The sequence below is a fragment of the Poecilia formosa genome, unplaced genomic scaffold (genome assembly GCF_000485575.1).
Source record: "Poecilia formosa unplaced genomic scaffold, Poecilia_formosa-5.1.2 Scaffold25, whole genome shotgun sequence".
NCBI classification, from domain to species: domain Eukaryota; kingdom Metazoa; phylum Chordata; class Actinopteri; order Cyprinodontiformes; family Poeciliidae; genus Poecilia; species Poecilia formosa.
In genome coordinates, this window is record NW_006799964.1 from 66559 (window position 1) to 92537 (window position 25979).

General features: G+C 37.3%; 4 protein-coding genes across 8 annotated transcripts; 2 read left to right on the plus strand and 2 right to left on the minus strand.

The window, feature by feature from the left end:
• The first annotated feature begins 827 nt into the window (after positions 1-827).
• psmd9 (proteasome 26S subunit, non-ATPase 9) lies at positions 828-3834 on the plus strand. The gene is made up of 6 exons (XM_007547998.2): positions 828-1002; positions 1075-1174; positions 2585-2778; positions 2900-3001; positions 3216-3304; positions 3433-3834. Exons 1-6 carry the CDS (start codon positions 877-879, stop codon positions 3458-3460), a joined length of 639 nt encoding a protein of 212 aa, XP_007548060.1. The 5' UTR covers positions 828-876; the 3' UTR covers positions 3461-3834.
• A 490-nt stretch (positions 3835-4324) lies between these two features.
• gtf2h3 (general transcription factor IIH, polypeptide 3) lies at positions 4325-8511 on the minus strand. The gene is made up of 13 exons (XM_007547999.2): positions 8287-8511; positions 8094-8173; positions 7620-7726; positions 6992-7134; positions 6527-6589; positions 6285-6314; positions 6153-6181; positions 5438-5512; positions 5291-5344; positions 5092-5160; positions 4875-5010; positions 4752-4788; positions 4325-4650 (listed from the first exon to the last, which is right to left on the minus strand). Exons 1-13 carry the CDS (start codon positions 8294-8296, stop codon positions 4581-4583), a joined length of 903 nt encoding a protein of 300 aa, XP_007548061.2. The 5' UTR covers positions 8297-8511; the 3' UTR covers positions 4325-4580.
• Positions 8512-8915: 404 nt separating this feature from the next.
• LOC103135350 (Rieske domain-containing protein-like) lies at positions 8916-13521 on the minus strand. Of its 3 annotated transcripts, none has more exons than XM_016669427.1 (4): positions 13445-13521; positions 11037-11221; positions 10890-10924; positions 8916-10587 (listed from the first exon to the last, which is right to left on the minus strand). In XM_016669427.1, the coding sequence occupies exons 2-4, from the start codon at positions 11206-11208 to the stop codon at positions 10297-10299; spliced, it is 498 nt and encodes a 165-aa protein (XP_016524913.1). In that variant the 5' UTR covers positions 11209-11221; positions 13445-13521; the 3' UTR covers positions 8916-10296. The 3 variants fall into 3 exon arrangements, with proteins under 3 accessions (XP_016524913.1, XP_007548062.1, XP_016524912.1); XM_007548000.2 differs by lacking the exon at positions 13445-13521 and adding an exon at positions 12870-13029; XM_016669426.1 differs by lacking the exon at positions 13445-13521 and adding an exon at positions 12925-13027.
• Positions 13522-13698: 177 nt separating this feature from the next.
• LOC103135351 (kinesin-like protein KIF24) lies at positions 13699-24249 on the plus strand. Of its 3 annotated transcripts, none has more exons than XM_007548003.2 (15): positions 13699-13788; positions 15236-15362; positions 15449-16288; positions 16977-17145; positions 17248-17345; positions 17904-18116; positions 18274-18361; positions 18704-18825; positions 19423-19528; positions 19974-20045; positions 20158-20267; positions 20555-22005; positions 23466-23841; positions 23913-24006; positions 24096-24249. In XM_007548003.2, the coding sequence occupies exons 2-15, from the start codon at positions 15304-15306 to the stop codon at positions 24219-24221; spliced, it is 3924 nt and encodes a 1307-aa protein (XP_007548065.1). In that variant the 5' UTR covers positions 13699-13788; positions 15236-15303; the 3' UTR covers positions 24222-24249. The 3 variants fall into 3 exon arrangements, with proteins under 3 accessions (XP_007548065.1, XP_016524911.1, XP_007548064.1); XM_016669425.1 differs by having other exon boundaries at positions 16980-17145; XM_007548002.2 differs by having other exon boundaries at positions 13706-13788; positions 15232-15362.
• Positions 24250-25979: the final 1730 nt, after the last annotated feature.

Sequence of the window (25979 nt, forward strand, 5' to 3'; positions counted from 1 at the left end):
ACATGAAGAGAAAAGGGAAACCATATTTGGATAAATCTAAATACTTTGTAAGAGGCCATGTGGCAAAGAGGAATTAAATTTGAAATGGGTGTTTGAACAAAACACCACCATACAAAACAGAAAGTAAGCATGATTTTATTTCATACCAACAAGATTGATGTTATGGAGTAGCCAGACCTATTCCTGAAGGTACCTTAACTGCAAGAGAAAACTAACCAAAAAAATGCAGAGCAGCTGTGGAATGTAGTTTATGCTTCCTGGGCTGGAACACCTGTACACAGGTGAAAAAGGCTTGTCCACTCTACTGTTATGTAAATGTGAAGCAGTTCTCATGAGCTGTGGTTATGCTAAATATAACATTTTCAGTGATTCCCAGGAAAACTAAATTAAGCTCATTTCAATTTACACAGCAGGAGTTTAAGTTTGTAAAGAAAAATGGAGATATTTTAAATGTCTAATATTAGCTCACTTCCCGTAGAGCACTTGCTACCAAAAAGATTAGAACATCATGACATCTGCTTATCAGATGCAGCAGATCGATCAAAGTCCAGTCTGTTCCAGATGGTGCTGCACTGATGGAGTTATAGAAACAGCTGGAACCTGCTTGGACATGCAAGCATGAAGACAGTCAGTTATATTAAAAGACACACGAACTTTCCCCAAAATTTTATTTTGGCTTATTAAACCACTGAAGAATTGTGTGTCTTATTTACACGAGAGTAATAATGAAAATGTACAAATGCATTATATTTTTTGCTTTCTGTAAGTAAAAGGTTTTATATTTTGGTAGTGTCTACATTTGGACAGTTGGGGTCGCTGCACCGGAAGTAGCGTCATAGAAACGCTTGTAGCCGGAAGAGAGATTGTTTAGCAGCCATGAAGATGACAGGAGAAAACAGAGCTGAGGGCTGTGAAATAACAATGGACGACGTGAAGAACCTTATTAAAAAGAAAGATGAAATTGAAGAGCAGATAAAGGCTTACCACGACGTTTTAGAAGACGTAAGTTGTTCCCGCACTCTGAAGTTATCTAGTCCTGCGCTGCGCTGAACTTGTTTCTCTTGTTGTTTATAGCAAGGTGTCGGAGTTGAGGGTCCTCTGGTTGACGCTGAGGGTTATCCCCGAGCAGATGTTAATTTGTACACGATCAGGGACGCGAGGCACAATATATCATGTAAGGATGTGTTTGTCTTTGTGTTTCTCTATAAGCAGTTCCTGGGTGAACTACAGCCACTTCAGTCATCTCACAAGTTTAGTTTACTTTCCATTCAGTCTTTCTGAAGTTGAACTACATTGTGTTGTCGGAAGTATTCGCTCCTTTTTCCTCACAAACTTGAATGACATCTCCATGCTTAATCCACATAATAGATACCACCCTTTGCGGTTTTAACAGATTCTTTTTATGAGGTCAAACACTGATGTTGGACAAGAAGGCATGAGTTGCAGTTTCTGCTCTTGAGGTGTGGATTCTGTGCAGACAGTGAAGTTCGTGCACACCAGTCTCTCTCCTCCATATCTTAATGGACCTTGCTTTGTGCATTGGTACCCAGCCTCACACTACAACCCCCTTTGCTCCAAACTTTGCATGTGACATGAAGCAATCAAAAGCAGTGTTATTCTCCTGCAAACAGCCAAACGCAGAGTTGTCTATTGCATTGCCAGACAGAGAGAAATGATTAATCAGTTCAGAAAACAGGTCTCCACTGTTGGAGAGTCTGGTGTCAATGTGCTTTACACAACTCCATCTGACACTTTGCATTGCAGTTGGTGACATAATGCTGGGTATAGCTTCACAGTCATCCATTAAGCTAATCTGAAGAACATAAAGTTTGAAATTCTGTAGCTATTTATACTACAGAAAGTTGGTGAACTCTGCAGATCTGGTGTTTTATGCAACTCAGACTCTGTTGGCCCTATGCTGTGATTTAGCCAACCACTGTGGAGAGACTTGCTATTGTTTCCGATCACTTCCACTTTCTTATAATACCACTAACAGACAAGACAGACAAGAACATTTAGTAACAAGAACATTTTACAACCAGACTTATTTTATAGGTGACAACATCCCGACAGGCTACCACACAGGAAGTGACTGACAGACCTACATTCAATTATTTGAATGGGTGAATAAATATCTTCGGCATTATTGTGAACTTTACAAAGGCGAGTTCAATCAGACATAGAGGGGCTGGGTATGAATGGCCGCCATTGTTTTCAGACTTTTATTTGTAAAAAAAAAAAAAAACCCTAAAAAAAACATATGTAAAAAAATTATGCATAATTTTCATTCCCCTTAAAGGATAGTGTACTGTTTTGTGTTGGCCTATCACATCAAATCACAAAAAGTTTATTGTTCAAACAGTTGGAGAATGTTTGCAAGGCTCTTCAAATAATATAAGTGACCCTCCTGTTTGAAACTCTTTCCCATGTGAAACGTAGCTAGAATACAACAGTTGGTTAGCTGTCAGTTTTTCTGCTTGGCTTTCTCTTTGAAAAGAGAGCATTATTATTCTTCACGGCACTTCGACTGCAATGTTTGTTCTTGCACTTAAGCTGTTAGGCTTTTGTTTTGTTTGTGTCTCAGGCCTACAAAATGACCACAAAGCCATCATGGCAGAGATTGAAGAAGCTCTGCACAAGCTCCACGCTAGAGAGAAAGCCAAGCGGGAACGAGACGAGGCAGAAAGCCAGGAGGAGCCGATGGAGGAGCAGGTCACTCTGCCTCCTCCCTTTGCTCGAGTGGATGCCGTCACGTACGGCTCACCTGCTTCTGGAGCTGTGAGGAACATCTTCTCTGCTCTTTAACTTAGTCAAACCTTCAGATAAACCAACATTTATGCTGACATTCATGCTTAATGTTTCAATTTCTTTGAGCCTGACTGTTTGTATTTTCTTACAGGGGCTCAAAGTAGGAGATGAAGTCATCGAGTTTGGCTCTGTAAACACAAACAACTTTCAGAATCTGCAGAACATTGCTGCAGTGGTGCAACACAGTGAAGGAGTAAGTTTAATTTGATTTCGCTTGTTTAAATTGAAAAATAAATTGTTTTTAGTATTATTGATCTTGCAGTTTGCTGTAGCTTAGCAATTCAATTTTCACGTTTTATTTCACTTTACTTTCAAAAACAACGTGAGCTTGATTGCTTTTACCATGATTGTACTTTTTGAACATGCCTATCAGCCGTTGTAAACGGCAGCATAATGTTCGTTTTCAGAAACCTTTACGGGTCGCTGTGATAAGAGACGGCCAGAAGGTTCAGATGAGCCTGACTCCACAGCGGTGGTCCGGCAGGGGTCTGCTAGGGTGAGCGCACAAAGCGACACAAAAACTGTCATTCTGTCACATGTAGGCAGCAGAAGAAGTTAGTGAGACTATTTGTTATTAGAATAACTGTTAACATTACAATTATTTATTTTTTTGTTGTTTTTCAGGTGCAACATTGTTCCAGTCCAGCGATAATCCACACAACCTTATTCCAGATTTAAATCCGTGAATCTCCTGAGTGTTTTCTATTCTGTACAGTAGAAGTTTGGATCTATTTTCATTTTCCAGTTTCCTAATGAAAATCTTGAACATTTTCTCCATACAATGACTAAGAGTGGAATATGTCAAAATTAAACTGCTGAACTCATGATTAAGACCTGCATACATTCTTCTGCACACATTTTAAAGAGGCCAGCTTTTGGATTGAAGTTTTTTTTTTCTCTCGGGAGCTTGAAAGAAGATGGTCATGGTTATTAAAGATGGGATGCTTCAGTAATTCTTATCCTGTGTGTACATATGATTACTTTGGTTGAATAAATAGTTTTCTTGAAGAAAACAAGTAAGAAACATTTTGACTTGTATGAAGTGATGAATTTTTGCAATAAATGCATTTTATTCAATCTCATGGGAAAGACTCATAAAAACATATTTAAGATTAAATGATGGTGTGTTAAATGGATAAACTACTACAGTTGTGCTATTATAGCCAAAATATATTATTTTAGAAATACCAGTGACCAGTTTATGCAGAGATGATATATAACTGGTTGTTGTTTGGCGTGATTCCTTGTTGTGTATTAAATTCAGATATTACTGTGGATGGAGTTTACATAGCGTATTTTATATTAGTGAAGTTACAGCGAATCAGCTCTTGGTGGATTTTTTTTTAAATTTTCAGTAGTAAATTTGACAAAGCACATAAAGCAGAAGAGACTAAATTCAAAAACGTCATTTCCTTAGTAATGAGACTGAAGAGCTTCTTCTGCAGATTAAATTGTTAAAAATCAATGATAGAAACAAAGCTGTAAAATCCAGAAATGTTCATTGAAACACTCCTTGTGCTGGGTGTGTTGGGTCTTTTATTATGTTTTTTTTATTTATTTTTTTTTTTGCTTTGCACAGAAGAGAAGAATAATAAGAATCTTCCACATGTTCGTCTTCACAAAGGTTTCCAGGAAATCTTTGCTCTAACAGCAAATACATTTTACCCAGGAGATTTCAGTAACAAAATCAGTATATACATTTGGATCAGGGGCTTCTTCTTCTAAAAAAACTGATTTGCCTAAATGACAGTGAGAGGAAATCAAAACAATCATCAAGCCGCTTGCTTCAATTTCTTCTTTTTAGGTTTGACCATCTGAGGTAGCTGGATTTTAAAGGCCGTCCTAAGAACAAACAGATTTTTAACCATTACTGTCAAGCAAACTACAAAGTAAACAAACAGATTTTACCTGGCAATACGGTAAAGTCAAAGTAACAGACTTACTCGCATGTTGTGCAAATGGGGCTGAAGTTGCAGAATACTTGGAAGCAAACGAGAGAAAAAAATCACCGCAAATACAAACAACATTGTGTCTTTGAAACGCACGTGACGGCGTGCGGTACTCACTCGACAGACAAACGGAGCAGACGTAGCCGATCTCGATGAGGTTACGGTGGCAGAAACAGGCAGCTCTGTAGTCCACGTGGGCAGGCGGCGGCAGCACCAGCTGGGAGCGCTGCTCCGAGTCGGGCAGGAACACCCACTGTTCCCAGAACAAAGACATGCTGACTCTACCTTCAAGCTGCAACCACTGCAAGCCGCAGCAAACGGCAGAAACACTCACCAGCAGGTACTGAGCCAGGGCTACTTTCTGCGGTATCTTCAGGTACAAGCCTCCTGTTATGTCGCAAGCCTAAAACACAAACATCACTCCTGGTGGTACCGCTTTTTGTTTTAATATCCACTGACTGATATTTTGTCGGTCATTTATTACACCCTCACAGTTGTAATGCTAGGTTAACAAGCCTGCATCAAAGACGTACCTGCTGAAGCAGCCCCGAGTCTGAGTCCAGCACACACGCATCTATCAGGATGTTCTGGCAAAAGTATAAACGGAGGTTGTTGTTTTTTGTTTTTAATCAATTGAAAAGATACATTAGTGAAAGTCTAGAGCAGAGATTTAGTTTTACCTGCTTTTGTGCAGCAAAAATCACATTCATGAAGTTCATGTACTGGAGAGCGCAGTCATCAGCTGCTTTTATCACCTAACCAAGACGAGCAACACAAAACGAGACGCTGATTTCACATCTTCGCCATTTTGTCCCTGTGCAGGATCGTCTATTATCAGATGGTATTTATTAACCATAACTGCTTTTTGGACAACCAATTTAGAACTGATTCAGAACCACAATCAATAAAAACAGGGTGAAACATAAGAGGTTTATGAACAAATGATGTGGGATTTTAGCTTTTTATGAGCTACATATTATTCATATAAATTAGTTTTTTTTTAGTAACTATATTTACTTATTGCGTTTCTTTTCTCTCTGTTTGAATTCTCACAGGTTACTCTGGCTTTCTGTCCAAAATCAATAGGTTGGTCACTCTAAATTGCCCACAGGTGTGTGTGTGAGTAGTTGTGTATCTCAGTGTTACCCTGTGACAGACTGGAAACCTGTCCAGCCTCTAAACTATCTGCAGCTTAATAAACGCTCCAGACAAAAAGCACCACACCCTCCGATTGCCGGATATTTCTAGTACGTTTTAATGCTACAATTACTGAGAAATATGTAACAAGCTGAAAAACTCAACTTTAAGTGCATGGGTACAAAATGGCATGGGAGTACCAACAGCTGAACTGATCAGGAAAAGCAAAACCAAGTGAGGAATTAAGTAAGATCTTACCAATATCCTTGACTTCATCTCTTGTCCAACTAAAAAAAAAAAAAAGTAAAATGCAGCGTTTCTAATATAAGAAAATAGTAATAATACTACTAATAATAATAAAAAAATAGATTCAGTTTAATCTGACTTTACCTTCTAACTCTTTTGAGACCCTGTTAATATCTGCATGGTGACATTTTAAGGACAATTAGAAAAAGCAGCTCACACTAATTTCTTCTGACCCAATGAGCAAATCCAAGCTGCATGTAGGGTTACTTCAGAGAAGTCAGTCATAAAACTTCATGACTGTAATGACATAGAAATAATTCACTTTTTGTTAGCTGAACCAATTTCCTGAATACTGAATTATCAAAGATGTTTCACTGAAAGGATACAGCAGAGGGCTTTGGCAAGAGATCCTGCCAACAGGGTGTCAGTTGAATTCCCCGTCACTTCAGCTGTAAGAAGAAGACACACAGCAGTCACCGGTATGTTTAATAGTGAATCATTAAATAGCTTATAATAATATTAAACAAAAGGTTTAATATTAACCTTTTGTTAATATTAACGAAAGGTTAATATTATCCCCACCACTGTCTCCACTTTCCCAACTCTTACTGGGATACAAGAAGTGACTGGATAAAAGAGAAAAGTGATGGAAGGTATAAAACACTGCAGCATTTTAGTTCCAAACACTAAAAAACATCTGTAGCAAAACAAAAAAGAAAAATAATAGTGAGTCATTAAATAGCTGAAAATAATATTAAACAAAAGGTACCAACCAACCAAATCTGAGTACCTCTTACATTGGCTTTAGTCACATGCTATAAAAACCAGTGTTTTTTTTTTTTTTTACTCACTTTTAGTCATAATACTCCTGATCTCTTCAGCAATGAGGTTGTTGGCGACAGCTAGAAGTTCGTATTTTCCATCCCGGCTGGAGGAAATTTCATCCCCACCACTGTCTCCACTTTCCCAACTCTTACTGGGATACAAGAAGTGACTGGATGAAAGAGAAAAGTGATGAAAGGTATAAAACACTGCAGCATTTTAGTTCCAAACACTAAAAAACATCTGTAGCAAAAAAAAAAAAAGAAAACTAAATTGTCACAATATAGGTTTAACGTAATTTCTGGATCAAGCGTGGCAATAAAATATTATAAAAGCAAGGCTATGTAGAAGAATAAATAGATATCCAATCCAGTAAGAACAAAAAAAACTGGAGTTACAATAATTAGACTTTTTTTGACAAATATTAATACAGATTTTGACTGATTCTGGTATCATTTTTGCAAAGACATTTTCATGCAAAAAATAAAAAGTTACGTAGGTCTTTAGCCTACAAAAACTGAAGGAATTACACGATTATGCTTGGGGATGGATGGAAGGAGGGACTGGCTGGAAGGACAGGGTCAAATTTCAATTACTCTGTTAATCCCAGACGGAAGGTAAACAAAGGTTTCTTATAATGTTGTGAACTGTGGTTACCTGTCTTGACAATGACTGGCGATAACGGCCAGCCTGTTTGTCCTTGTCATTGCCATATGGGAATTTCCCATCACCATGACGGCATCCAGACACTTGCACAAAGTGAACTTAAAAAATAGAAACACAGTGGATAGATACTGTTCTCAGAGACAGGCAGACATTATTTGTGTTCAAATATTAGAATTAAACATCATTTTTCATAGCTTGCTTTCTGATATAAATTACTTTATTTTTTAAAGATAAAACCTCAAATGGACAATAGAAAAAGAGAAAAGGGACTAATTCCTGGATTAGTGTTGTTTACCACTAAGCCTGGTAAACAACAGGATTACTGGTAAACTTTGAATTATGTGATGTCAAATGTATTTCTTTTGCTTTGCTCTTAACATGCCATATGCAAAGAAATAATTTACCTAATCACTACTGAGTGAGTAGAAAATATGACTGAGATATCAGAAATAAGGAAGAGGATACCTCTGGCTCACGCTGACCTTGCTGACCCCACCAGATGGGATTCACATCAACCACGATGACCAGGAGATTCAATTCATCCTCTGCAAAAAACAAAAAACAAAAAAACATGACGAATATCAACCCAATGGAAAAGAAACGACCCAGCAAAAACATAATGTTTGCCAATAATGGACATATTATGAGCAGGACAGACCTGAAGCCATTTCGTTAAGTTTTTTGTTAGAAACCAAAGAATAGATGTTCTTCCAGCTTTATCTGCTGCTAATTTCCATCTCTGGTGAATTACAATATTAGCTGATAGCGTATAAAATGTTGCTAACGTCTTATCTAGAATAAGTTATCCAGGTTCGAGGAAAAACTACATAAAACCGCTTCCCTTCTCACAACATCCGCATCTTCTTCTACTGTCTGATAGACTGAAGAACGCGAGGCGCCCTGCTGCCACCTAGCGCCAGGATTGATTTTGCACAACAAATTGAGACATTTTGTTACGATCACCCAGCAAATAAAGTTGAGAAAAAGGTTTTAAAAATAATAATAAAAATGTAAAAGTAAAATAAATAGGGCAGAAAGTTGATGGCAGCTTAATGTTGTCTAATATAATCAAAACCATCTCTTATACAAGACTACTCTTTTTATTTTTTTCAAATTGCATAGCTTTACAGACCCGGATTCTAGACATCTGAATTCAAAATATTCACCAATTTAAATTCGAATGGCAAGTTCCAGAAATCAAAAAGACACACAAATGTAAAACAACTTCTGGATATCACATTGCTTTTTTGATACTTGGACTCACTTTGATAGAACAAGACAGTATAATGGGAATGTCCTTTATTGAAAGTGGGAAAGTCTAGGTGTACCTTCAGAAAAATTACAGGCAAATGGAAGCATGCAGATTCACAAAGCAATAAAACATTAAAAAAAATAGACATAAGAAACTGTACAGTAAGTGCAAAATTGCAACATAAGAAATACCAGCAATAATTTGTTTGTGGTATAAACAAATTATCCAAACTTCTGAAAAATCAGTGGTTACAGACAAAGTCATTTATGTGTTTGGAAAAATGTGCGTTAGAAAAGAAATTGTAAAACTCACAGTTATCTTTAATATTGTAAGTAATTTAAACACACAAACAGGACCCACATTTTGGGACTAAATGGCTAAATTAATCCACCTTTTAATGAGATACAGTTTATTAAAAATATAGACCTTTGCAGACATAAAAAAATATATATTTTCTCATTTACCAGAAAGGTTAGTCATTATTTGAATTGTGGTTATTTTTTTCTCTTTTTGCCCTCGACTAAGATAATGAAAAGACCTCCTGAGATCAAAATACAAAATGTATTTCAATAAACTTGATTTTCATACATTCACAGAAGTCCATAATGTAAACAGCTGAGAGTATTTATGATGTCTTTCAGTTCAAATACAGTTTTCCAAACAACTTAGGTGAGTTATAAATGTTATAATGCACAAACTGAAGGAAATATTTCTGAGGTGAAAGCATGCAGTAAGCACAACAAAAAGTAGTCCAATAAAAAAATTTAGCTTATTTTTACAGAAGCAAAGACATCTTAAACAAATTAAAATTAAGGTTGTTGTGCAAAATTATCAGTTTGTACTGATACTAAATGTAAAAACTTTGTCAAAATATCATTTGTACTTCTACATTACATTTTGTGGAACAATTGTTGGCGATCTGTCGATGTTACATAGATCGACAGATGTAAGATCTGTTTTCGTTTGAACGTGCCTCTTCTAATAAGCATGTTTATGGTTTCTGTGTTCAAGTAAATAGCTTAAAAGCAAAACCTGAGCAAGGGAAGAAAAATAAAACTGCAATATGTTAAGAAACTGTGTAAAATGTAATTTGTAAAATATCCTTGTTTGTTCTACATAATCATAAGAAATACCTTAGGATTAATAGATTGAACTTTTTAAGAAGGCATCACTGGCTTTAATTGTAATGACTCAAAGTCATTTGTTTTTATCCTGAAGCAAATTTGATTGATTTTCTGAAAGGTTTTGTTTCTCCTTTGTTTGAACCCCTGTGAAATTTAAAAGAATAATCAGATGGAAATTAAAATGAGAAAATACTGACATAACATCAGAAAAGGAGGAATCATTAAACTAGCTTTGAAACAAGTAGAGTGCTTATAAATAAAACAGAAGGTTTAATAGATGTATGTCTTGTTCTTATGTCTTGGGTTTGTGTTTCGGCAGTGCATCGAGTGAAGCAGTTCTGTATTTCTCAGTCTGATAGACATCGGACTCGATGGCCTCACTGGAGTCATTCAGGGTAACATAAACATCCCCGCTAACTTCAGTGACTTTATGAGTCCTTTGTTTGACTCCTTTGGAGCGCCACTGAATCTTCAGTGGTCTGATCGTAGGATTGTCCACAGCTTGATAAAGTCCTTCACCTTCTCCCAGGGTGATCTTGTATTTGTGCCACGGACAAACAATGCACGGCCGTCCATTGAACTCCTAATGGAGATGATTGGTACAAGTGTAAAATTGGTATTACAATAAGAACTTAGTTTTCTACAGCTAACATATAAATATACAACTAAAAAGCTGTTTCACACACAAAGAAGCTTCAACACGGTACATATTTAAATGTTGTAAAGCACAGTGCCTAGCAAAAGTATACAAAACCCTTGAGTTTATTGTCTGTGGTGTTGCTTTAAACTTTGAATACTACTGCAAGGCAGAATAAAAGCAATGGAAAACCATCCACAGCTACTATCAGGCGTGATATGTTTTACTATAAATCAGAAAAAGCCAACCTCGATATCTCCATTATGTAATAGACCACCAGCATCTGTCAAAAAGAAAAAAAAAGATGCTGTTATTCCATACAGTATTTCAACTGGGCATTCCCTTTAGACTATATATCAAATCACACACACAGCTCTCCTTTGCTCTGAGCTTACGGTAGCAACGCAGGTCCATTGCATAAAGCTCCCCCTGGTGGTACACGACAAGGACATCTCTGCATCCATTCACCAGCTTCGTCACACGGCCAGCCTTAACAATATCTGCCTTCTTTCCAATGAAATGCATATCAGGAGAGAGAGCAGGGGGGTTCTCCTCTTCAGATGACATCCTGATTGTACTGCTGTATATAAAAAAATAAAAAAAACAGACACACACACACACACAATTTGTTTAACAGATCGCTCACAAACCTTAAAAGGCAAGACAGTTATAGAGTTATAAAGCGTTAATATTTGTACCAACAAGGCGATTCCCAAGTACTGGCTGAAACATTGATTTACAGAAGATGGTTAATTAGTGGATCATGCATCTGTGAGAGTCCAAGAGGTCTTTATCCTGATATTGTGATAATTATAAGTTTAAACCGTTTCTATTTTGTGAATTAGGTAAATTATCTCAATATCTGAAACAGTGAAATCAATGAAATATTTTGAACTGGAGAGTAAAGGAACTAGTACATGTTCTCTGATACTTAATCTCCTGTGCCTAACTCCAAACGATTAGTTCAGTATCATTACTAGAAGTTGGTCTATTACCAGCATGGAAGGTAAAAACTGAGCACCAAATGATCTGTACCAGGTTAGTTACTCATATATGAAGAAAATGTCAATGGGTCAAGAGTTTATCCTTGTGGAACCCCTATAAGTTTGAAGTAGTACATTTATTTAAATTGTCTAGATAATTTACAGCTGCTTATTTGGAAAAGATAGAGGTTGACAAGAGGTTTTGTTTTTGTCGCAAAATGATCTTCACAGTACAGACTGTAGTGACACAACCAAAATCTCTCTCCACCAATACTGTTTTTTCGTTAAAGGCCTTGGTGGGGTTAGAGCCAGTATTTACATCTATAGGAGGCTGCAGAAAGGTTCCTGGGGCAGCAAACTGGAAACAGAAGATGCACCTAAAGTTTTAAAGAACTGAAATAACGACTGGTTTCTTTTCAGGAATGGAGTGGTCAGTGGAGTACCAGGATGTTACATGGTGAGTTCTCCTTGTAGTTTGATGTTTGTTTTGGTTCATTTGAGGCAAATAGTTGTTATTTGAAATTAATTATGAAACACATACGGTTTATTTTTTTAGACAAAAATAATTAACCAACAGTTCTTTCCCACTTATGACTTTAAAAACATAGTTATTAGTAACAGCCCTCTACTTCAACAGTGAGCACCCCCTAAAATATGCCCATTTCATCCTCAGTACTACAAACATGTTGGCAACTCTTTCATGGACTTTTGGAACAAACTTATTGATCTAAAGTAAAAAGGAAAGTAATAATTTATAATAATTTGTCACCTGATCCTTTGAGTTCTTATATTTCAAACTCATTCCTAGATCTGTGTTAATGAACATATCGATAACCTTTTTTTTTTTTTTTTTTTTTTTTTTTTAAAAGGTCTAGTACTGGAGTTAAAATGAGTGCAATGTAGTTGAGATTCAAAGAAAAAAAAAAGATCTCTACAAGCCACTGGAAGATACTTCTCAAAGCTATTTTAATACATAAATGAGCCTAGACTTTGGAAAGCAAGATCTGAAAAATACAGAGTTGCACTTTCACACTAATCTACAAAGATGTATTCACTGTTGTTATGCAACATTGCTCTTGTTTGCCTGATATATTGAATAAATGAACCTATTGTGATTTGGCTCAGTCTCTGACTTAATAACCTTCAACTGGGTGCTGAAGGGACCAGACCATAAACTCCAGGCAGCTTCAGTTAGGACTTCAAACAGGTTACTATGCAACGATTCATATTGACGACTTATCTTACCAAAACTATGCGTAGGCAAACGTGGAACTGTGTTATCTTCACCCAGCAGGCTTACCCGAACATTTGGAGTCAACAAATAAAATGCCAACTACCACATTCCTATGACCAGAACTGCTGCAGACGAGCCAATATTTTGGTGTTACGTTTAGTTACGTCCCCCAAGAAACAAAAACGATGTCCCGAACTGAGACACATTCCGCCTGATATTTTGGTCCTTATTTGTCATTTTATTTCTGACATTATAAAACTCAGTAAATAAAGATTAAAAATATTTTTGAAATATTTTCAAAAATAATTTTAGCAAATTAAATATAGATTTTGTGTATATTTACATTACACTGTTGTTGTTCTATCTAATTAGGTTATCTTTTCTTGTTTTTTAGTTTTTTTACAATATTTACAAATAATGCTTAATTGATTTTTATTTTCTCTACCAAATTACTATAATTAAAATATGTGTACAATAGTAAATAAAGTTTAATTTAAAAAAATAATTTATTTCTTAGCAATTCTATTTTTTAACATATCTTTATACAGTCAATTGGTTTATTAAAAAATAAACACAGTAGCTCTATCTGTATTGCCTACTCCCAGTTGTACAGTCAGTTGACCAGTGCTTTGAAATGGTTTGGTGTGTGGGCTTCTTAGTGGTTTAAGCCTCTGACGGATTATCGCTCAGTGTTTTGCTGAACTGGTCGTTATTCGACCAGTTGTAGCTCTGGAAAGCCTGCCTATATATTTGACAAGGTCTATTTTGACTAAGGCTGTGCTCCAGCAGGAAGAGAGGGCGCCGAACTGTTTCCGTCGTTATGGAGATTCAGTCTGTGTACGGAAATGTCAGTCAGGCTGCTACTTGGTGAAATATTAATGTCAGCTTAACGTCCCGTTCTTAGCTTTCTGTGCTACTAAAACGTCTTGGGTAAGTGTATTTTGTTTTATCTTCAATGTTTTTTCTAGGTTTTATAAGTTTTGCAGCTACCCAAATGATAGAAAACTGTAAAATGTTGAGTGTCATTTGTAAAGTTACACGGTCAAAAATTAACAGCAATAAATTATTTACCCTGTCATAAGAGAAGGAAAAAGGGGTTCATTTTCAAAGTAATATTTTCACCACGTTATTCATCCATTTATAAATGTCACAGCTTAAAACTAAATATTTAATTAGCCATATAAATATTTATCTTCAAACTAAATATTTAGGTTGGAGCAGAATTTGAAGCTACATATTTAGCTTGCTAACTGATAATTGGTTCATAAGCTAAACCTTATTTAGCTTGCTAATTAATATCTAATTTGAAGATAGATATTTAGTTTGCAAACTAAAAATTTAGTTAGAAGATAAACTAAATATTGTGTTTGCTAATAATAACATTTAGGTTTCTAATTGTTTAGTTTGCTAAGTAAATATTTACCTTGCAGCTAAATATCTAGTTTCCTAACTAGATATAAATATCTAGTTTGCTAACTAGATATTTAGCTGAATAACAAAATATTTAGTTAGAAGCTAAATAAATATTATTAATAATTTAGTTGTATTTAAGTTGAAAATAATTAATACCAACATTTCCCCTGACTACCATTAAAGTCAGTCCAAGTACCACCAATGGTACTTCTTGTATCACAGTTTAAGAGCCATTCTGGCAACTAAACCAGCCGCCTTAAACAAGGATATTAGGAAGTATTTTGTAGAACTTGTATAGATCCACATAAATACTACTTCTCTTAGATGTAAATCAATGCATCAGACCCTCAGCAGCAGTAACATCTCAATTGATTAACTGTTTTAAAAAATTAAGTTTATAAATATTACAGTTTTTTAGGAAATGCAGCCCTCCTATGTAGTAGCACCATAAAGTAAAGAAGTGTCCAGTGGGTCTGGTGACCCAATCAGAGGGCGCACTCCCTCTGAGTGTCAGATGGAGATCAGCACCACCCCCCTGCGGTCCTTCAAGGATTAGGTTTAAAAAACGTATGGAAGGTCTAATAATGTCCAAGTGACTAATTGTAGGACACCTTATATCAGTAAGACTGGTTGCAGCCGTTAGCCAATGTACAGTAGAAGTCAACAGTTGATCAGTCTGTGTTTTCTATATTTGTCACATTTGCCACTATGTAGAAATATGTTGCGGCTGCACTGGTGCAGGCCCCAGCTATATCCTGCACCAGTGTCAGGTTTCAGCGTCGTGCTGCAGCCCAGTGCCTTACTTTCCAGTCAACAGAACATGCTGGTAGTAATGACACCAGGAGAAACCACTGGTCATCACTTTTACTGGACAGGACAGTGTTTTATGTTGCTGCTGTTGTTGTTTCAATGCAGAATAATGCTAGCTACCCACTTTGCATTCTATTTATTTCCTAATAGACAGAAGCCAAGCTGACTTATCCACTTGTCTGACAAAGTGGAGGACCAAATAGAAAAAAAGTCAAGGGAGAAATGACAGTTTGCCTGTACAATTGTCTGTCGGCGGCTGGGCTTCAGCGTCATTATTCAAGGTAAGCAAACAGATCAGTCAAGTCCACATGTTTGCTTTGATTTTTCTTATGATACACTTATCTTTCTCTGTTGTTTTGACTTTTAGGTTCACCTTGATGGGTGTTTACCGGGCAGCCCATCTTTCCACACTGAGCATGGAGGACTACCCCCTCCTGGGAGTTTGCTCTATGGAGGATAGAGCTCGCCTTTTCCAGCTGGTCCAACTGGTTAAAAGCCTTGATCTAAGGAGCCTTAGAAATGACGATATTGGGATTTATAATAAGTGCGATTATGAAGAAGACAATGAGCTATTTCCTTCTAATAATAGCTTCAGTCCTGATGGGTATGGAAACACCAATGGAGATGTGAGAAGGGATAAGAATGAAAGTGGAGCTGCTTCTAATGCATTCAGTGATAGACCATCATATGTTCGCAGACGGCTGGATTTCTCTACTGAAAACACAGACCAGAAATTGTGTTCTCATTTTGAAGACACCATTTATGTCTACGCAAGTCACAACAGGAATGATGATCCAGTTCATGAAAATGGATCAGCCACACCCATTCAACTGGGGCTTCACAGCAGAAAAGCTGTGGTGTGTGACCTTCGACAAAGCAAAAACAGTAAGCTAAATGAGCGTAGCTGTTCATGTGATCCTCTCAATGGACAAAGCATCCAGCTGCACGTCACACGGGAATCTTCAGTGCTCAACTCTCACATCAGATTAGTACCAAAGAGTGAGACATTCAACAAATTGAATCCTGCCCCAGCAGCAGTAACATCGGAATCACTTATTAACAAACCATCAGCACAGAAAGACAGAAAGACAATCTTCAGGAAGAAAAAGAGCCCTGCAGATGTTACCAAGCCCACGCCTATTTATGAAGCAAAAACAACAGCCGGCTACAATTATGGACTACCTCTGAGTCCTCCTCAGGCTGCAAAGTAAAGTGCTATTCAGTTCTACCCTCATTGCTATATTTCTACACAACAAGATAACAAGTACCAGTTTCACTTAGCAAGAAAGTCGATATGCAAGTATCAGTGCAAAAGTGTCCACGGCCCTTTTCACCCATTTTGTGTTTTTTTGTGAGACAGACAACACAATGCAGTGCATAATTCTAAAGTGGAAAGAAAACGATACACGATTTACAAAAATGGTAAAAATTAAATTACTTTGAGAGGAGTGACATGCATTTGTCAAATGGCCCCTGCTTAGACAGTACTTTCAACTTTTGCTGCAATTACTGCTGTCGGACCTTTTGTATATCTTTTTAGCATCTCCAGCTGAATTATTGTTGATTTTTTTTAATAGTTCAGCTTTGTCAGATTGTCTGACAACAGTTATTTTCAAATCATAGATTCTCTAATTAATACTCAGATAAAATTACACAAAAGAGAACTGTTATTGTTAATGCAACTTCTGAAGGCAATTTTATTTAAGGGTATCAGATCAAACTTGTCTGAAATCAAGTGGACTCCACTGTTTTCAGATTTTGATTTGGACTACTTGGTCTTGGTTCATTTTATAAAATCCAATTAAATTACTTTCATGTTTGCAGTCGTCAGAGGTATGAATACTTTTGCATGAACCTAAGAAACATAACGACGGTATGATTTCTGCTTTTTATAGCAGACATGGGGAAGGACAACGGATCAGCGTGTGTGTGAGGAAACGACCTTTAACTCTTGCAGAGTGCAAAAGAGGAGAGGTAGATGTTGTGACAACTCCGAGTGGAGAGTGTATGGCAGTTGTGCACGAAAGCAAAGAAGCTGTGGATCTCACAGAGTACATATTACAGGTAGATATGCAGAAAGAGAAAAAAATCTGATTCCTTTATTTTGTAATTCTTAAAAAATACATTTTTATGCTTAATTTGTTCTGGTTCTCTGTTGTTTTGCAGCACAGGTATCATTTTGACCAGGTTTTTGGAGAGGAGAGCTCCAATGAAGAGGTCTATCTGAAAACAGCGTATCCTTTGGTTCAGCACATGCTCAGTGGGTAGGTGTTTACCACTAAATTGCCATGCAAGGCATGTGCATTGTAGACCAGGGTCAATCACTACTGTGAAATGATTCCTAAAGTTTCAAACCCCCCAAAACTTTCATCATAGCTTTACCCCACTTTGATGTTGTTCTCCAGCTGTGCGGCACATAGACAAATGCAGCTCTGCCTCTCACCACAGGCTGCTGTGCACTGCCAGTCAACTGGCACAAAGAATCCACCTGCTGTTCCCCCTTATTGCTTACATGAAAGACAAATTTGTGTTTTTGGAAATAATTCTGATCAAGAAAAACATGGACTGTCATGGTGTGGAAACTAAAAGTGTGTCAAACTTAAATAACAAAGAGTAAATGTTGTAGATATTACTTTAAAGACCCTTAAGTAATAACGATTTTGATTGATATTTTCAATAAAAGCAATCAGATCCGTTTCCTACTGGCTCTTGCCTACTGAGCTGTCCAGTTGATCACATTCTTCCCTCTAAATAAAACAGCATGAAGTGTTTAAGCTTCCGCTCTTTAGTGTCTTTTCTCTTTGTGTTGTGTGCATCCACAGAGGCAAGGCCACCTGCTTTGCGTATGGACAGACAGGTGCAGGAAAGACTCACACCATGCTGGGTTCATCCCCCGCTGGAACTGGCTTATATGCTCTAGCCGTTCGGGACATTTTTGCTCACCTGTCTGCGACAAGCGCATCTCTACTGGTTTATGTCAGCTTCTTTGAAATCTACTGCGGCCAGCTGTACGACTTGTTGGAACACAGGAAAAGGTTATTGGTTTCAAATGTATTGCTTTTTTTTTTATCTTACGTGGTTTATCTGGTATGTGTTTTCACTGCAACATGTCTCCCCCATATTTTCTCTGCTGAACAGTTAGTTTTTCTATAATGACCAGAGTATATTACCTATCCCCCCCCCCCATTGAAGGTTATTTGCCAGGGAGGATGGAAAGAAAGTGGTTCACATTTCAGGTCTGCGGGACATCCGAGTGGATTCAGTCAGCTCACTGCTGGAGGTTTGATCCTTTCTTTCATACAATTAGTAATTTACCCAATGTGTAGTCCAGAGCAAATGGCAAACCAACCAACAAGGTATGAAACTTAAACCAAACTTTTAAACTGAACTCAAATACTTTACATTATGAGAAAGTCTTCTTTAATTGTCAAAAGGTACAAAACAATTTAGTCTAGAGAAATAATAGATATGTGGTTACATCCTCATTGATCCAGTAGTTGTCTCCTACCTACCATTAAATTATATTTTCTTAAACTTCAGATAGGAATCACTCCTTTGTCTGTAATATTATGGTCTCTCTCTTAAACTGCTCTCCTTCTTCTGCATTCCTGGCTGCTTTAAGGTAATTTCACAGGGAACAGCTGAGCGAACACAAGGGACAAGTGGCGTGAATCCTCTTTCCTCTCGATCCCATGCCTTGCTTCAAATTCAGCTCAGGAATCTTAATCACCAGATAGCTGGAAGGTGAGAGACTTAACCTTTCTATTTTTTTGGCATTATTCAGAATATATCTGGATTGCCACGACCTGGCAATCATTATCTGAGATTCAAAGCCAAGTGTGACTTTTTTTTTTTTTTTCAAGGTTTCAAAATTTCTCACAAAATAAGATTTTCACATTTTGTCACATAACATTTTAAAGCTTGAGCATGTTTTTTGAGGGGGATTTCATGTCATAGACCATTTATTTGTTTTATTTTAAGAATAAAAATCTGTGAAGTGTGGCATGCACTTGTGTTCCCCCTTCACTCTGACAGTCTTAAATAAAATCCAGTTTCTCCTTATTGCCTTCAATAGTTACCTGATTAGCGTGAGAAAGTTGTGGAGAAGTTTAAAGCAATATCCCAAGAGTTTTACTTCTCACAGAGTGCTGTTCAATCTGCCATGTGAAAATGGAAAACACAATTTCACATGGCTGCCAGAAGAAGATCTGGTGTTTTACCAACTTCCTGATGATTTAATTTTTTTTTTTTAATCACCTGAATTGACAATCCAATAGTTCTAATGTTTTGTGGGAAGTTGATAAAACTAATTGTTGCGTGTTTGTGTATGCGTGTGTGCAGAATATGGTTTGTGGACCTGGCAGGCAGTGAGAGAGCTTCAGATGCCAAAGAACCAAACAAGCAGAGTCGCATGGAGGGAGCTGAGATCAACCAGAGCCTGCTGGCTGTAAGAAACTTTCTCACAAACTCAGATATACTTCACCATATTTAATTATAAACAGTCATTGGGAAGAAAAAGTTGCTAAAAATTAAGTACATCTTATTAATCAGTGGCTTGTAAAATTCCCTATTGCAACTGTGTTCTGTGTAAATTTATCAGTTTCACCTTATTGGTTTTGAAATGATTTAAATAAGGCCTGAAGAACATTCTCAAAGTGATGGGTAGCAACAGTGACTCCTCTGAGATCCTTGCTGATCTCTTTCCAAATTCACGTTTCTTTTAAAACACATAAACAGAGACTACCTGCTTTTTTAAAGCTAGTAACAGTTTTGATCAGCTAATATACATGTAATTTCAGTACTTGGCTGCTAACTTTCTTTTTAGATCCTATGAAAGCAGCAATAGTCTATCTAATTTTTCCACAAATCTAATAGCTGCTTGCCCCCCACAGCTGAAAGAATGTATCCGTTCTCTGGACAAAGAGGAATCTCACACTCCTTTCCGACAAAGCAAACTCACTCAGGTGCTGATGTAACTTAATAATAAAAGGACAGATAATTTTATTGTGTTTCCACTTTGACCCACACATATTCTTGAGTTTGTTTTCAAACTAAACTGGTTCATTCTCATTTTAGGTTTTAAAGGACTCATTTGTTGGTGACTCGAAGACATGCATGATTGCCAACATTTCACCGGGTCACTCAGCAACAGAACACACACTCAATACTCTGAGATATGCAGATCGGTAAGAGTTTAAAGGGGAAGGAAACGGTAAATAGAGGCTAATGTTACTTCTCTCATGAGATGCTGGCACATTGCTCTGGATTATATTTATGGGTATTGGAGTAAAGGGGAAAGAGGACAGTTTTGAAGAATATGCTGCATCATCTTGCTTCCACCTTAAAATTATGTCCTATTTTATAAATCTCAGTAAAAATATTGAGGTTTATGGTTGTAACATTAGAAAATATGGAAACGTTTTAGTAGTATAAAGACTTTCATAAGGCATCGCATGTGTTCAATTTCTTACAGTGTGAAGGAGTTGAGAGGACAAAATGGGCCAATTGGAAGAAAAAGAAGCAGAAGCATAATGGCCCGGTCTGACAACAGCAACACAGGGAACAGAAGAAATGTTGGGACTTCTAAAAATCCAAAGCTAGGGAATCAGAACAAGAATTTCAGCCCACACATATCACAACCAGTTTTCTGCTCAACACCCACAAAACCTTCTTGTTTAGAGGAAACAAAATCAAGAAACAGAAAGGTCATAGAACTTGAACATATTAGCCCAATTAGAGGGTCGTTGGCACAGACTGAAGACAGGTGTTTGAGTAGAGGGCTGGAGGTCAGACGGGATGGGAGAACTGAAAATGAAACGTACAATGATATTCACAGTCACTGTGTTAAAGGGAAACATACCAGAGCAGTGGGAATGTTGGGACAACAAAACAATGGAGCCGTTACAGGGGAAGATTTAACTTTTTCTAAAAGGGAATCTGGATTCTACCACAGGGAAAAGGAGAACTATCAGCAGACTGTGGAAGAGAGAAAGAGAGAGGAACCAGAATGGGCAGAAATGAGAAGACAGGCTGTAAGCTGTAGAGACACATGCAAGGAAGAAGAGGAGTTAAAAGAAAGAGAACTACACAAAGCTGACGAAAAAGAGAAAGTGAGGCATCTGAGAGAGTATCATCAGCAGCTGCAGCAGTTTTCACCCTCACCAATGTCTTCATGTGTCCATCCTCTCTCATCTTCATCTTTCTCTTCCTCTACTCGGGGATCTCTGTCTTTCCTCCTGCACTCGTCTAACTTTTCATTCTCTACCCAAACCGATCCTTGTTTAGAAGAGACTTCAGATGTGCAAACCGAAACCTCTGCAAACCACACTAAGAATGTTGCTGATGACGATAAGTGTGTAAACGAGAGGAAGGTGAAGACTGAGGCAGCTGGGAGGAAGGAGGAGGAGAGGCTAGCTGGTATGAAGGGGGGACACCTGAGGGACTGCTGGATGGGAAGCACAGAAGTGGAGTCCAAGCAAATCCCAACAAAAACAGAGGCACACCTGTCTGGTTGCCTTGATTCAGAGGTCAAAAGGGATGTGGATCTGCAGAAACGGCAAACAACAGACATAGCATGGAGCCATGAGCAGAAAGGAGTGTCTGACCACTACAGCAAAAATCTTCATCTGCAATTTAATGCACTTTCCCCAGTATGTGAAAACAGCAGCAAAATGTCTCTTTTACCTCACGTTGATATTTCTGGAGATTCTTTAAGCTGCTTTACGGATCCTCTAAGCATTTCCCAGCTTCATGTGGAGCGGCAGCGGCAGCCTGCTGGTCCACACGAAGAATTTTCCTTGTCTCCATTGGAGCCGCCCCGCTCAAAGAACGTCCAGATGAATATGTCTACTACATATGACACTGCAACAGCAGCTGGTCACCATGAGCAAAAGAAATGCATCGCAATCACTGTCAATGGAAGAGGTAAGAGAGACCCTAAATCAAATCAAATCAAATCAAATTTTATTTGTATAGCACATTTCAGCATCAAGGCATTTCAAAGTGCTTTACATAATTGAAATAAAAACAGCATGTGACGCAAACAGTGAGAAAGAGAAATAAAAAGAAAGTAATAAAAAGATAAAAAGAAAAGATAAAAACAAAACAAAAAAAACATCAAATACATTAAAGACATCAAAACCCACACTCTAATCCTAATTTAACCATAAGCAACTCTAAACAGGTGGGTTTTAAGTTGAGATTTAAAGGCACCCAGTGTTTCAGCTGTTTTACAGTTTTCTGGAAGTTTGTTCCAAATCCGTGGTGCATAGAAACTGAATGCTGCTTCTCCTCGTTTGGTTCTGGTTCTGGGGATGCAGAGCAGACCAGAACCAGAAGATCTGAGGGGTCTAGATGGTTGGTACAGCAATAACAGATCTTTAATGTATTGTGGTGCTAAACCGTTCAGTGATTTATAAACTAACAACAGTATTTTAAAGTCTATTCTTTGAGCTACAGGGAGCCAGTGTAGGGACTTTAAAACTGGTGTTATGTGCTCCATCTTCCTGGTTTTAGTGAGAACGCGAGCAGCAGCGTTCTGGATGAGCTGCAGCTGTTTGATTGATTTATTAGTCAGACCTGTGAAGACGCTGTTGCAGTAATCAAACACCCTGATTCTGTTTCAGTAAAAGAAAATAAATCTTAATAAATTAGAATATCATATAAAGTTCATTAGTTTCGGTGATTCATTTTAAAAAGTGAAACGCCACAGACCGGAAGATACATTTCAATCATTTATTTCAGTTAATTTGAATAATTAAAGCTTAGGCTCAGTGGAAAACCAAAGTGTGTGTTTATTTTTAAGAAAATAGGAATATTACTAAAGACTAATAAAAACTCAACTTTTTTTCACCTTACTTGCCTTATGCGACATCTCTAACACCGTCTCTGGTTTAGGTTTATATTGATGGGACGGTTGTGGTTCACGCCACAGATACAGCTATGTGTGGTGGCTTTATATTTCTTGTTCCTTCTGCAGCTTTTTGATCACTCAGCTTTCCATTCTACATGCCTGGATACAGAACTCTGTGATCAATCAGGTTCTTTTGCATTCATATTTTGTGATTTCACGTCATTGTTGAGGAAAATTATGTCGGTGACCGTCTGCTGGACATGTGTCCAGTCAGCAGCCATATTGCACCTACCATAACATTACTGTGTTGGAAATCGTTTGTTGTTGCTCCTATGTAATATTCTAATTTTCCTCCAAAAATGTAATTTATTAGATATAAGAATCATTCAAATGAATATAAATTAATGCTTGAAATTAATTACTGTGTGTAGTGAATGTATATTGTGTCAGAGTTTCACTTTTTGAATTGAATTACTGATATAAATTAACTCTTTGATATTTATTAAGAATCTGAGGTAGTCTTTTTCTTCAGGTACAGATACACCTTTCTCCATCCAAGACCAGCGGAACAAGGAGAAAAAACTATCAACTTTAGAAAAAAATGTAACTGCATCCATAATTAAGTCCCAGGCTTCATCTTTAATCAAAAGCACTGAGGATTGTAGCTCTCAGTCTACACACAATTCACTAGAATGTACACATAATATACACTCTAAAACCAACATATCTAAGCAACATTCAGAGCCTCAATATGGCTTCTTGAACTCAGCACAGGCAAATTATTACAATATCTCAAGAGTTGACGCTGAGCAGCTCAATCCTGCTGAGTTAGGTGGAGTAGAAAGCAGCAACCAGCAAATCAAACCCACAATCCATCTGTTCACCGTGGACAGATCGGACCACGCAAGGTAAGAATTATTAAATGTGACACAGTGTTTTGATTCTTGAACAAAACTACTCTAACTCAATGTGCTCCCAGGTTGCACATTATTGAGGTCCACTTGGAGCAGCTGAAAGAGATGGAAGCTATTTGTCACAAAGAGGGGGAACTTCTTTGCCAGCAGCATGATCTGGTTCGACAAAACCAAAAATTCACAACTGATGGCTTTCACTCTTTCTTTTTTTTTTTGTGCATCCTAATTTTTGTCCTTTGGTCCAACAGGTTTTTGTGGAATTTGTCCACAAGCTGGATGAGATCCTGGAGAGGAAGGCTCAGTGTGTACACAACATGAAAGCTCATCTGAAGCCCTATCTGAAGACCAACCATCACTCCACACAAGAAGATTAGAAAAAATGAATTTTTCACACAAAAAAACCCCCAGCATGCTTTAAAAATCCAGCAAGAAATTTATTCCACTATAAACTTGAATTATGAAGTTTAAGTTTATTTAAATTAAAAATACTAGGGACACAGCACAACCATGCACACACACATACCTAAAGAGATGAATTGAGAGACCAATTAATTTGATCGATTTAATTTGAATTGAATTAACCTAATAGTCATGATTCAGGACTGTGGGGAGAAGCTGGAGTACCCACATCTCCAGGCAAAAAACCACAGGACATTGTTGCTGCAAGTCAACAGTGCTACAAACTGGGCGACCATGCAGCATGAAATTTCCTTGCTGCTAAATATTCCACAGTCAACTAGTGGTGGTATTATAACAAAGTGGAAGTGATGGGACACAACAGCAAGGCAGTTTTATTTGCATAGCCCATTTCCAGCCACAAGGCAAGTTCTTTACATTTTTAGAAGAAAAATAAAACGACAAAAAAGCAAAAAAAACTTTACCTTGCAAAGTGAGGTAAACGATGACAAGTTGAAAACAGACTACACTTTATTATGTCCCAGGTGTTCTTCGATTTCAGCTTTAAACAATTTTGGGTTTTGGCCTTTGTTTAAAGGAACTCGTTGCTTCAGCATCATTGTAGTTTTCTGGAAATTTGATCCACTTTAGTGGAGCACAAAAATTAAATGTTGCTTTTTAAATGTTTGGTTCTGATTCAGGAATGTTGATACAACGACATCAGATCTTTTTGCAGGACATCAAGACAACAGGAGGAGGAGCTTAATTGATGTATAATTTTGTTTCTTCTTTTTTTCAGCTTTTTCTTTTTTGGGGTTGAGTTTGTAGAATTGCATCATTTTCTCCAGCTGCAACCCAGCAACAGAGTGGTAGGCCTCTTGAAATCACAGAACAGGGTCTGCCAAGGCTGAGGGACATAGTGTATGGAGGTCGCCAACTTTCCGCAGGGTCAATAGCTACAGAACTCCAAACTTTAGCTGAAGAGTGTATTGAGAGCTTCACAGACTGAGTTTCCATTCCTGAGCTGCTGCAGCCAAGCCTTGCTTTACCAAGTGTAAAGTAAAGTTTCCAAGACGTCAGTGTCTGACTGAAAATTGTCAATATTTCTATAAAGACACTCCTAAGCCAAGTGGACAGCTTTCCCAGGACAGCTGAAGCTGTTATAGTGGCAAAGAGTGGGCTGACACTACATTAAACCCTGCGAATTAAGGAACTCACTCAGGTTTAGATGTGTCTGAAGGCAGTGAATAATTTTGGTAAATGTAAAATGTGTTCCACAAAACTTTGGCTGCTTTTTATAATGAAGTTATTTACTTTTATCTGTGGTCATGTCATCTCAGATGTTCCTGAGCACGTCTTGCTACAGCTTAATATAATTTTAATTAAAATGGACATAACTCAAACATCTTCTTTGTCCAGAGCAGACCACCAAGATGGTGTTTACATTCTGCCAGTATTTGGGACAACAAGCAGAATGAAACCATGTATCAAGCCAAGATGGATAATGGTATTTTCCAATATTTATTTATTATTTATTTATTTTTTACTAATGTCTTTCAAGCTTCAAGCCAAGTTGCTGACAAAGAGGTTCAGAAGTTTTTGGTAGAATATCTTTTGCAAGATGGGATGAAGATTTAATTAAAATTGTTTGTGTTTGTTTAAATATGGTGTCAGTGGTTTATATTTTAATAAGTGCTTTATATATATATATATATATATATATTTTTTTGTAAATT

Coding starts and splice junctions, on each gene's coding strand:
- psmd9 (XM_007547998.2), top strand. CDS start 877: ATGAAGATGACAGGAGAAAACAGAGCTGAGGGCTGTGAAATAACAATG. Junction 1,003..1,074: donor ACCACGACGTTTTAGAAGAC/GTAAGTTGTTCC, acceptor TGTTGTTTATAG/CAAGGTGTCGGAGTTGAGGG. Junction 3,002..3,215: donor TGGTGCAACACAGTGAAGGA/GTAAGTTTAATT, acceptor GTTCGTTTTCAG/AAACCTTTACGGGTCGCTGT.
- gtf2h3 (XM_007547999.2), bottom strand. Junction 6,315..6,526: donor TCTTGCCAAAGCCCTCTGCT/GTATCCTTTCAG, acceptor GTCACCATGCAG/ATATTAACAGGGTCTCAAAA. Junction 4,789..4,874: donor CTGCTCCGTTTGTCTGTCGA/GTGAGTACCGCA, acceptor TTTGCTTCCAAG/TATTCTGCAACTTCAGCCCC.
- LOC103135350 (XM_016669426.1), bottom strand. Junction 10,925..11,036: donor AATGGACCTGCGTTGCTACC/GTAAGCTCAGAG, acceptor TCTTTTTGACAG/ATGCTGGTGGTCTATTACAT. Junction 10,588..10,889: donor TACATAATGGAGATATCGAG/GTTGGCTTTTTC, acceptor CATCTCCATTAG/GAGTTCAATGGACGGCCGTG.
- LOC103135351 (XM_007548003.2), top strand. CDS start 15,304: ATGACAGTTTGCCTGTACAATTGTCTGTCGGCGGCTGGGCTTCAGCGT. Junction 18,117..18,273: donor TTGTTGGAACACAGGAAAAG/GTTATTGGTTTC, acceptor CCCCCATTGAAG/GTTATTTGCCAGGGAGGATG. Junction 23,842..23,912: donor GACAGATCGGACCACGCAAG/GTAAGAATTATT, acceptor ATGTGCTCCCAG/GTTGCACATTATTGAGGTCC.